Here is a 12,784-nt window from a genome sequence, read left to right as displayed (position 1 = left end):
GTATGGTTATCAGCCGTGTGAGTGTAAAGATTTAATTGAGTAGTATTTTTTAAAAGAATAAAGGAGAGAAAACAAGATTCAGAAATAAATTTATAACATTAAATTATGATTTTGTAGTATGCTTTTGATCTTTTTTATTGGGTAATAAGGTTATGATGAATATAGAATCGAATATTTTAAAAGAAATATGCCTTAAAATGTCTATACCAATATAGTGGGGTATTAGAGAAATTAATAGCATTCACCACTAACAGTACAATCTTTAATTATAGTGGAATAAAGTAGAATCTCTGTCAGTGTGGTGTAAGGACCTGCATTCTGTTGGTTTCAACACATTTCTTGTCTAATTACAGCAGAGCAAGAAATTGAACTTTTCACAGTGGGTTCATCAGCTTGTGGCTCTTCTCCTGGGAGGCAGTCGCCCTCCTGTCATTAATTAGTGCGGTATTAATAAATAATCAGTTCATGCTACATAATGTCAGTATGTTTATTAGGTATAGTGATTACAACATTGCACTTATCACTGAATTGCAAGTAAATATTAGCAACATTCTCAATATTTGTGGGACTTTTTAAATGTATAAATATATTTTTAAGTCAGAGGTCAAATACATCTTTTCTTAAGAAAATGCAAACACATAGGTACATTTGCATAAACATCAAATAACAATTTGTTGACTTTATGAAAGAATTTGTTCAAATAGTAAGCTTTGTTAATACATTTGCAATGTTAGATTTTTCATGCCTCACTTTGTATTCCACAAAGAACCTTAGTAACCTCTGAAAATATATTTATGACAACAGAGGAAAGGAGGGAACTTCTGCGTGTGTTGCTGATACGGGTGATGTAGGCAAGAAAATCTATTTCAGGCTATTTTATTTGAGATTGGAATAAATGCGTTAGGTTTTCTGTCAGTGTGATCAAGGTTGCAATATAATAGATTAGGAATGTAATTTAAGTACGTTCTGTACACGTAGAGTTTTTTTAGTGTTTTTAAAGCTATGCTCAATTGAAAGACTTCACTGTAGGGTTCTCTGACACTCCTTCTCAAGTAAATCACATTCTTTAAAATAACATTCTAGTAAGGGATGACAGAGAGAAATTGATCCTTCCTTTGTAATGTTTTTTTTTCCCTCTGCAACTTCTTTCATATCTTAACTTACTAAAAGGCTCCTTACTTATTTTTGTATTAAGAGGTCATTGTTTAGCCAGAATATTTGGCAGATAAAACTGACCAGAAGATTATTATATAATATAAAAATTGTTGATTTTCATGATCTTTTATAAGGAGAATGAAAAAATTAGAAGGGATTTTCATCTAACAGATGATGTATTGGTATTAGAAGAATGTCCTTGTTGTGTCTTAACAAATAAAGATGTTAAATATGAGTATTTATCATATTTCATGTTCATTGTTCTATAAGTCGTATGTTATCATTTGAAAACATTCCCATTTTTTCCCTCTTCTCCTTACTTGTCTTCTTCTATCCCCCCCACCTTTCCTTCTTTCCTTCTTTGCTGTTCTCCCTCATCCTCATCCTCAAACACTGAGCCTCCTTCTCCCTGCAGCTTTCACCAGAAGAAGGGTATGTTTCTGCTAAGGAGGATTCCTTTCTCCACCCACCACACTCCTGCGAGGAGGAAGGGCTGGCTGACAGAGTCCTCTTCAGGGCTGACTTGGCTCTGGTTAGTGGCCACAACCTATCAAGTCTTCTTTCAGAAATCCTATGTGTCTAATTTTTTGCCTTTCGAAATATTCTAAAATCTTACTATAAACTCTTTGTTCATAATGTGTTGGAAAACCCAACATTTTCATTTCAACTCTAGTGGTTCTCATAGTTCAAAATAGGAAGAAAAACTATAATGTATGAAAATTATTTGTTGGATTTAGGGAAGAGATTCAGTTAGCAATGCATTCTGACAACTAGTAGAATTAACCTTTATATCATACCAAAAGTTGTTGAAGCATCATTTGCTCTAATTTCATACTTGGGCCATTTCTAGGCATTGTTTAGCTGTTTTTAGTTAATCAGTTGTTTTGGCTACCTTTTAATGAGGTAACAAGTATATTTTTTCCATTTGATACAAATAATCTGAAAACCACATAAATTGGTTCGGTTATTAAGAACACAGAAGCCTCCAAAATAGTCAAAACCCATGTTTTCTATAATTACAAAATGTAATAAACATCACTGATTTACTAGAAAATTTTAAATTAAAATTTTATTTTTACTTGATCTATGTAAAATCATTCATTAGAATAAATGTGTTTGTGGACCACTGGAGACCACTTTGATGAATAAATGCATGAATCTTGCTCCTAAGAACCTTACTGTCTGGTAGAGGAGACAATACTATAGCAATAATTAAGACATAAAGCTAAATACCAGATATAAATAAACATGTGACATTTATACAACATAAATATAACAAATTGTACGTCCTATTCCATTACTCTTATTAAAGCCAGGTTCCTGGCCTACCTTTCTTTCGGGCAAATAATGCCCAGAGGTACTAGAAAGGATATACCCAGCTTTTGAAATCCTTGTTTCAGTGTATCAGACTAGAGTGAGGTTTAAAACCCATGGCATTCTCCATTATGTAGTTATAACCAGTTGTGCATATCTTGCTTTAGAACCGAGTATGAATTATTTCTTTGATTTTGATAATCCTGATTTTGGGGAGACAGTTTTTCTTCTTAATATTTTTCAGTTAACCAGCTCCTGAAATTGTCTTTTGGAAAGTTTTGGTGTATATTATTAAAATACAATAATATCACATTACAATATAATCAGTAATCCATGACACAAAGCTTAGTTAATGCCATCTGTCTAGATATGATGTGAAGTATTTACTGTCTAGTTGTTGTACATGATAAACATTTGTGAAGGGTAAACCTCCACAAAGTAGTTCACTAGTGAATTTGAACATGTATTTAAAATATATTATTAGAGAGAAGGTCACTTGGAAATGGTGTACCTGTGTTCTTAGCATGTTTTTGCAAGAATGTGACCTGGTATAATGTTATAATTCTCCTGGCAAAACAAGTTGAAATCACAAAGAAGTAGAACACACAGGATTTTGCCATCAAGACAGAAAATGCTGATAACATCAGAGAAGGCTAATACTTATGTTAGTTCTATCTATTCTAAAGTATAACTGTGAGTGAATTATAAACAAGCTCCTCATGAGTTTATTCTTTCACTTGGTTCTGCCACAGAAGATAGTATTAGGAGTTTTAGATAATACATAATGAAATGTTCTACTTTATATGAGTTTTCCAACAATAGGAGTTTACAACTTTATAACTTCCCCATAACCATAATTAGGCTCCTTGTTTGTTAGTGTAATTTCCGTATGAAATCACAGATACTCTTTTTCGTTTCTGACCATCACCAGCAACTTTGAACCTACAACTTGAATGGTTTCAAAATCTAGTTTAAAATAACTTAAAATAGGGGTGTCTGTGTGGCTCAGTTAAGCGTCTGATTCTGGATCTCAACTCAGGTCTTGATCTCAGGCTCATGAGTTGAAGCCCCTCATTAGGCTCCATACGGGTGTGTAGCCTACTTAAAAAAAAATAACTTTAAAGATACTGTTTTAGTGAGCTTTATAAATGGATAATTGCCTAGCTGCCTTGTTAAATAATAGTTTATTTTAGTTGAATAGGAAAAGTGTTGACCTCATTCATTTTATTATAAAATTCTAGGAGTTGGGCAGGTGGTTTTAGAAAAGAATGTGAACTGGAAAAAGTAAATATTTTCCTTAATTTATGGGACCACTTAAACTTCGAATGGATCCAGGCCTATTGTTAATTGTTACCATTGTCCTTTTATTGGTGGAATAAGTAAACAATGCCAGCAGCAGTTTGTCCTCCTGCTGTTGTCTTAGTCAGTCTTTGAGGTGTTGAAAAAGGTGAAGAGGTCATGTAGGAAATAGAGTGAATGCCGGGATGCTTTTTAGTCTCAAGTGGACACTTGTCATATAGGTAACCAGAATTTCCAACTGATATTATTGTTTTGATTCCTAGGTGGACACGAACGAGGCTGACTTAGCAGATGAATCTACATTTGAATCTCAGTACTCTCCGGATAATGACAGTATCTACTCCACTCAAGCCTCTATTTTATCTCTTCACGGCAGTGCTTGTAGCGATGGCCTGAACTATGGCCCCTCCCTTCCATCTTCTCCTCCCAAGGTACATAGGAATTGTCATTTTACTTATGGGAGAGCCTTGTGTGCAATTATCTAGAGATCAGTGTTTATGGGGAATGGTGGGAGTAATACGTTAGAGGAATTATGTTTTTTCCAGTCATGGATCCATTATCAGATTAAAGTGGTTTCATTGAGGTAGTGTTGATTCAGCATCTTTTAGACTGCTAGGTACTATTTAAATTGAGGTTCTGTTGTGTAGAGACAAGGGTTCAAAGCTTTGAGTAAGATTTATATGATAGAAAAATTTTAATGAAATGTATTTCTCAAATTGTATATTTAGCTGTGTCTGCTTTAGAAAAATCATGAGGATAACTTTATTTTCTTAATTGTTTTAAAATTGATTTTCATGCAGAGTTGGATAATAAAATATTTCTTGCATTAATTTAATATTTACTAGAAAATTAAATTTAATACTGTCATATGTTTTTATATAAAATGATGCCAAAAAATACATAGAAATCACAGTGAATGGCAAAGTATGATTAAGTCTCTGGATATGAATGAAGAATTTAGTTACTATTTGACATATCTGTGCCATATGTATTTTAGAAATAGATTATTGGCATAAATGCCCCAACTCCCTTTATTTTCTTGGTGATGTACTTTATAATGTTTAATAAGTAATATTTTAAAACCTATCCAATCTTTTGGGCATGAAATGGTATCTTACTATTTGCATTTGGAGTTCCGCTTTTTAGTGGGGTTGAGCACTGTTCCGTATATTGGTCTTTCGGTTTTCACTTGTGTCAGTGGCCTTTTCGTATCTTTTGACAATTTTTATATTGTGTTTTTTTTCTACCTATTGATTTGTTAGAGTTTTTTATATTTTCAGAAATACAAATGCACAAAACAGTTCAGTGTATTTCATGAGTATGTGTGTGAGTATGTGTATTAAAAAAACTAAAAATGTGTAGGAATAACTTTTTTCAACTTCAGGAAAGAAGTTATTCTTTGAGAAAGAAAGAAACACGGGAATTCAGCTGTATGTGTAATACATTATATCCTTTAAAGAGGAAAGAGAGTTGAAGAGAATATGGCAAAATGTTAACATTTATTCCATCTGGGCAAAGACTTCACGTATGGATATAATTTCTTTATTCTTCCATGTTGGAAATATACCATAAATAATCATTAAAAAGCAAGATAAAAAGACTAGACAGTAACTTTCTTAAATATATGAAATATATATTTTCCATATAAATTAAATTCAGCAGGAAGGAAATCTGTATTTTTGAATAAGATGGAAAATAGCATTTCCACAGGTCTAGCACAGTTTTCCTCCTTTCCTGATTAACAAGTAATTTTTTGGCCAGAACATTTTCAAAGCATTTTCTTTTATGTTCAAGGTGCACCTGTTATCCTTGCAAACGATGCTGGGAAATCTCCTTGAATTGGTTTGCAAGGTATAATCTTGAATGGAGCAGCTGCTCCTCTCTCACCACACCTGAGACTGTCTATGTGCCTGCGTCCTGTCTGGAACGTGTTCAGTCTCTACAGGCCTCAGGGCTGGAAGCGGAGTTCATCTCCTAATGGACCCTCCTTAGTCCACAGCATAGCGCACCACTCTTGCCAGTGGGACAGATTGCATTGTTTAACTTAGTAATTGTTACTTAAAGGGATTACACAATCTGCATACTGAGAAGCATATATTTTACAGGGCAAATGCTGGCTGTATGCAGCACAACATATTGGCTTACTGAATTCTATTTGCCTCCTTTTTTTTTTTTTTCCTAAGCAGTTTACTCCTTTGTTGAAGCAGATTTTGGCAAGCTGGCCTATCAACTGAAATATTTAAACTACAAAACAACAAAGAAGACATTAATAAGGATGTTTTAAAACACATTGTGAAACTCCTGTGTGCTTTCAGTTTTCTTAGAAAGTAGGACTGTTTCTGCATAGTGGTAAATCTCTGCAACATTGTTTTTTATTTTTGTTTTTGTTTTGTGGTGTCTTTATAGCACCAAGATATTTACCAGAAAATTGTATGTAAATAAAAAATTAGATGATGTATTTATCTTCCTGTTTCTTTACACTAAATTTATTTTAAAAAGACAGAATGGCAATTCGTTATGGAATTTAGAACTGGCCATTTTTTTTCCTGGTCATTTTTCTTAAGAGTGAGCTCACTTTGGAACCCTCAAATCGATAACATAAAATCTTATAATATATGATATTTAAGGCAGAGAAGGCTCTGTACTGATTTAAAGAAGTGTAAAACAGAGTGTGAAGATCTCAGTGATTCCTCAGGTTTTTGGCTTTGTTAGATATGTAATAATCTTGGTGGTTGGAAATGCACAAATAATTTCACCTTGGTCAGGTACGCTGCCAGAAGTTGTAAGAACTAATCGACCAGAGCAGGGACTCACCGTAGGAGGGAGGCCTGACTCCTAAGAGCAGAGTGTGCGCCTGAAAGCAGCTTAGATACCAAAGGCTCGTAGGCGTATGTCAGAACTCCTTCGTCCAAAACTCTCCCACCTGGGAGCCCATTCTGATTTTTTTTTAAGGAGTGGTATTCATATAATTTGATTAATTATCATGTAAGGAAAATAACCATTACTAAAAATCTGAAAAATATAGTAGAGCTACTCCTATGGCATTTGGACTAATAGAGGCAAGTCATTGAGATGTGAATTTTAAAGGCAAAAATCCAGTGGGTTTTCTCATTGTTGTAGGTTTAAATTTTCTTCTTTTTATCCCCTTTTTCCTTGTCACCTTTAAAGACAACAAAATGCAGAAGTAATTGTTTTCCAAACTTAAATGCTTGTAGACTTTTATTTAAAAGCTCATCATGGTTTTGGGGAGAAGATGCTTTCATTTATTTTTTCCTGTTTTGGATTTTGAAATACACCCAGTAAAGATTATTTATGTAATGAGTCTCCCCTAATACTCCTTATCCCCACTCCCAAGCCCCACCTTCTGTTGTATATCCAACACTCTCGCTCCAGGGATGAAATGATTACCAGTCCTTCATTCCTCATATGGTCTACTAGGAAATGCTTTTAATTCTAGTGCAAGTTGAACTTGGTGTTTGTCAGGATAGAAGCCCCTCCTTGCACCTTGCACACAAAACATAGCTAATGGATTCCGTGATTTTAAAAAAAAATCCATTTGTTCCTACAGATCTCCACTTTCTGTCATTCTGTAGCATCAGTATGGCGGCCTTCACACCCATGCTCAAATTCTTTCTTTGGAGAAACGGTTGGTATCAAAAACTAATGAAATCACTCTAGCCAACATGATGAGAGTGATTGTGGAAGTCTTAGTGATAAAACTGCAAGCTTTCGAAGTATAAAAGAAGTCCCTTTTTTGCTCAGTAGGATTGGTGTACAAACAATAAAAGAAGTACTATACCCTGTGTCAGAAAGAGTGGGAGAAAGGTGGTGAGTTGGAGTGGCTGTGCTTTTAGTATGTTTTCCCACGCTATGGAAGGACTTCTGTGGTAGACGACTTATGAAGAAATTCCGGTTGTGCCCAGTGAATGTTTCAGTACTTAGCTGGTCTATATAAATAAATCATCTGGGTAAATAGCGTGCCCAGGTATCATCCTAACTTACTCATCGCCCTTAAACAGATCTTTTCAAGTGTATTTGACATTTTTATTTAACCTGTCTCTCTTTCTCTTTCTCTTTTTTTTTTTTCCTGAGAACAAGAATATATAAAGTAGAGGCACGTGTTAATGTGGATTTTTGCAAGACTTCAGTTTAGGTACCAAGTTGCACTGGGAAATTATAGAGTTATTTTCGAACATCTTACAGGGGAAGAACTGCTTTTCCTTTAGATCCATAAGACTTTTAAAAATAAAACTCAGTTGGTTGTTCAGCAACCAGAAACATTTCTGAAGTAGGCGTATGTTGTCTGCTGTGTTGATTAGCTCTTTCTTTTCTGTGTCTGTGTTAACTCCTTTATGAATAATGCATGGAAATTTCTATCACACGATTTATAGTAAACCCTAGCTAACAAGGGTGGCTTGACCTCCTTTTGTGATGAAAAACAGTTTTAATTGTTATCTTTATGTGAGGACTGGGGAAGATGATATACTGCTAAATATTAGTAATACAGAAGCTAATTCTGTAGTAAGTGCATTGTTATTTTTCATCAGAGCAAAATCATCAAAATTGGGTGAATGGGCCAACAGGTTATTGTTTAGGTTCCAGCAATGTGGAGGATGATGGTTTTTTATCATTGTTCCTGAAGAGTCTAAAGATGTTACTTGCTTGTACGATATTCCCACTTGCCTTAATTCTTTGTACCAGGAATACTTGATAATTCCAGAGAGATGATAACTTACGCTGATAAGAGGAATATAATTAACTCTGTTGGAAAAATTGATTACCCTTTTAGAAAAAACAGAATGAGATCTATATCTCACACCACACCCTGAAATGAATTCTAGAAGGATTAAAACTGAATCTGAAGAGAAAGCAATTATAAAACAGAAGAAAAATACTAGAAAGCATTTCATTTTCTTTGTGTGGAAGGACTCATTAAGCAACTTTTGAAACCCTGGAGCACAAAAAATTTTGACAAATTTGATTAAAGAATTTCATAAAGAGTTACAAAAGAATTCTTGATTATGTAAAGAATTTAATTTCTGCATATATCTATATAACATGTACAATACTTGTGGTATATATTACAGACTTTACCTACAAAGTATATCAATGACAGGAACAAGTGGAACCCCCCTGATGAAAAGTTGGATATAATATATGAAGAGACTGTTGACAGGAGATATACAAATGGCATGTCCTCTTTAATTGTCAGGGACATGCATAGTAAATGTTAAATTTTATATTTACTAGAATATATTTCTTTCAGATCAAATTACCAAATTAGGGTTGGCAAGATAATTCTCACAGGTAGTCCCATATTTTTGTGAAAGAAAATTGGAAGATTATTTGGCAGTATGTACCAACATTTTAGGTGTGCATATTATTTGGCCCAGAATTCTAGGCATTTATACTAAACAAATTTTCTCGCTTGCAGAAAGATGTGTAATAAAAATAACAGTAATGGCTAATGGTTATGGGGCATTTTCCATTAAGTCAGACATGTTATTATTACTTGGTGGTATGAACTCTCTCTGTCCTTCCGCTAGTCCTGAACTAGGTCCTTTTGTTTTCCCCAGTTAATAGCTGAGGGGACCAAGGTACAAAGGACAGCTAGTGGTAGAGTGAGCATCTGAGCATGCACTCCACAGTCTGCACTCCGGGGCCTTTCCTACTTAGGAGTAGTTCTGTGGTCATAAGAAGATTGATGTTGATGTTTATTTACTGACATGGAAATCTCTCATGTCTAGATAGAAAGATACTTCAAAAAAGGAAGTAAAAACATTCTACTTAATTAATGGTTTAGGTTAGTTTTAAAAATGTGTAACTGCATGTATGGGTGAGTGTGCACATGTACTTGTACATATTTAGTATGCAAATGAATAAAAAATTCTCACAGACATTCAGCTGATTCCAGCTCTTTCTATCAGGGAAAAAAATGGAAGTAGGAACCATAGGGGGAGCTTACATGTTATACTCTGTATGCACACACATATATATACCTGCATGGCTTGAGTCTTTTCTGATGATAATGTATTCATATGCTACTTTTATACTTTAAGATACTAATAAGAGAATTGTAGGGAAAACTGGTATGTTTATTCAATAGCAGTTCATGGAGTGACTACTTGCCCAAAGCACGTAAGTGATAGAATATATCTGTTGTAAATAGATGTATACAGGTATGTCAAACTAGAATTGTAGAGTTTCAGGGAATTTTAGAAATCAAATATAAAGTCAAGAGAGGTTCTGTTGTGATGTGTAGATTGTTGATAAGAGAGCGTAGATTAGAGCCTACATCTTATTACACACCTTCTTAGTATTCCCTTTGTTTACCCTGCAGAACATTTATGAAAGCTTTCCCTATAATAATTTGAATTACATGGCTTTCTTTTCTCCATGAATACATAGAAATGCCTATCAAAATGATTTTTCCTTGGAGATTCTTGTAAATCAGAATCAATATTCTCTTTATGCTCTTGATCTTGCGTAGGAAATTCAAACTGATTGAAAATGAACTATTCTTTAAATAAGATTTGAAAATACCAGTTACTTGCTTTCCTGTGTGGATTGAACTATAATTTTATTTGTGAATAGAACATAATATTGTATCTAAATGATCTCATGTACAGTATATAGTACAAGTATACCTCAGTTGAACATGACATATGTGATCTGCAGGAAATGTATTCAGAGGCGTTTATAAAAATAAAGATACGCAGAATGTCAGCTAAGAGAAGAATTTGTATGTTCGCTAATTCTTCTTGAGTAATGAATAATTAAATTGTGTTCTGTTTTCCACTAGTTCTTCATTAACAAATGGTTTTGCAAAATACATTGATGTAACTCTGGCTGTGATTTTTTATTTTTTGTTCTTTAATCATCAGGATGTTACTGAAAATTCTTCAGCTCCAGTGCTTGATCTGCACATGTCCTTGGAGGATCTGTACACCCAGAATCTCCTGCAAAGACAGGATGAGAGTCCGTCTTCAGTAGACTTGAGCCTGGGTCCCGCCTCTGGCTTTACTGTAAATGATTATACACCTGCAAATGCTATTGAACAGCAATACAAATGTGAGAACACGAGAACGTGGGCTGAATCTCACCTACCAAATGAAATGATATCAAGTGCAGAACTTACTGCTCCCGTGCTACCTGATTCAACTGGAAAGGTAACATTTTAAAGATATGTACTGTATATTATGATGAGGTTGGAAACAGTGACATGTTGCAGTATTCTGGCTCACCCCTGCATTTGGCGCAAGTGCTCTGTTGACGCTGAGATTTGCAGAATCCAACCTATGAACTTATTTTGGTTATAGCTTCCTGCTGAAGAAGGCACAGCCAATTAGAGAACACGGATGATGTTGAAATCATACTCCACAGTCTTGTTTTCCTTTCCTGTGTGACTTATTTATTTATTTATTTATTGTCTGTCAGGGCTCCGAGTTCTTAATTCAGCAGAGCTCCCTGACCTCGAGTGCAGAGTGTGTCATGCTCCAAAACCTGTCCAAAGAGTCGTTCGAGAGGACTATTACTATAGCAAAAGGCAATTCTAGCCTAGGTAAGTTCCCTCCTTTCCACGCGTATCTTCCCTCTCAACCCGCTTGCCAGAGACAAATATCGAACCTGGTTTCAGCATTGTTGACTGTAGGCAATAAAATAGATGTTAAAAATGTTCCCGTAGTTTTTCTGGTTTCTCCTTTTATGTACTCTTTATTTTTCCTGAAATGGTTAACAGGTTTGTTTACTTCAGACTAGCTTAAATCCTCATGCTCTTAATTATTTAAAAGTATTCATGAGCCTCATTCACATTCAAGTAAAAGATATATGAATTGTTTGTGTATGAAACAGCGAATCAGAAAAGGAATTCTTAGAAAATGAAAAGTCAGCAATTTGGAATTTCGAATTCTTTGAAGAAGTAAATTATTAGTTTCTTTGAATGTTACCAGTTATGCATAAGTCAGTTTGTATTTAATTTCTCTCATTCACTGAAATAAAGACTAAAAAGACAGCCAGGTGTGCCACCACCAAAGTATAAATGCAAGTTATTCAATATTTCTTCCCAGGTGGCAGGATTTTTGTGTCCTCTTTTACCCATAAAGGGTTGAGGCTGGTTAATAATCATAAAACCTACTGAATTGGGCAAAGAAGATTTCCTGTAGAGAGAAAATCCTAATTACAATAGTTAAAACTGGATGGAGGGAGAGCATTTTTGTTCTCTTGCGTTCATTACTCAGCTGTGTCCCTAGTGCTTGGTGCTGATAAATAGCATCCTGAAGTAGTTGCTCTGGGTGCCCAGTTGCAGCCCAAGACACTGTTCAGCTCTGCATCAGAGATCTTGTTCCTTCTGTCATGTAACCAACCAAAGCCCTTTGCATTGATATCTTATGGCAGAGTCTTGTTTCCTTGTTAAATTTGAGACTTGGCAGTGAAGTCTAACAGTGCTTACTTGGTGAGTGGAATTCCAGTCTCTATCTCTTTCTAAATTTTGTTCCATTTGGTGACAGCTGGGTACTACTACAGCAGCTAAATGGAGAATTATAGCAGAGAATTTTTACTTAGCTTTACTATTTCTTATATATTACATTTAATAGAGTAATATAAGACTTTATAGAACTTTCTATATTTTGTTAATTATGAGACATATTCTAGATATCTAAATATGTCAGAAATATTTCATCTGTTAATGAAGTTTCTGAAAGCGGATCACTTTGAATACTTGTTCTGTAGGATGTTAATAGAAGTTATAAAAGGGCTACAAGTTTGGAAGTTGGGAATGTGATACACTTAAGGAGACAGGTTTTTGTTTGCACTGCTTCTCAGCATCTTTGGTATTCAAATGTGCGTTGTGGATCTCTAAGAAGTTATAGAATTTTCTTACATTTAATTGGCCATGGAACCCATTTTTTTAACCTTCTTATAAGGCAGAGATTTTTTTCAAAGCCCATGTGAAAATCCCTATTTTAGTGTATTTATTTATTCATCTATTGAACATTTATTGTTTTCTATATTCTAG

The 12,784-nt window shown here is 34.5% G+C and overlaps 1 protein-coding gene across 6 annotated transcripts in view; it reads left to right on the top strand.

Annotated features, from left to right (window-relative positions):
• The window catches only part of MPDZ (multiple PDZ domain crumbs cell polarity complex component), a 134,662-nt gene that overhangs the window by 48,166 nt on the left and 73,712 nt on the right, over positions 1–12,784 (top strand). For 5 of the 6 annotated variants that reach the window (XM_008689848.2, XM_040631441.1, XM_008689844.2 and 2 more), the window contains 4 exons: positions 1,571–1,687; positions 4,032–4,199; positions 10,653–10,937; positions 11,206–11,329. In XM_008689848.2, the coding sequence (XP_008688070.1) occupies positions 1,571–1,687; positions 4,032–4,199; positions 10,653–10,937; positions 11,206–11,329 (694 nt within the window). The remainder of the gene's footprint in view (positions 1–1,570; positions 1,688–4,031; positions 4,200–10,652; positions 10,938–11,205; positions 11,330–12,784) is intronic. The other variant, XM_008689850.2, reaches the window with a different exon arrangement.

Source organism: Ursus maritimus, unplaced genomic scaffold, assembly GCF_017311325.1.
Source record: "Ursus maritimus isolate PB19 unplaced genomic scaffold, ASM1731132v1 scaffold_17, whole genome shotgun sequence".
Lineage (NCBI taxonomy): Eukaryota > Metazoa > Chordata > Mammalia > Carnivora > Ursidae > Ursus > Ursus maritimus.
This window is presented reverse-complemented; position numbering and strand designations above follow the sequence as displayed.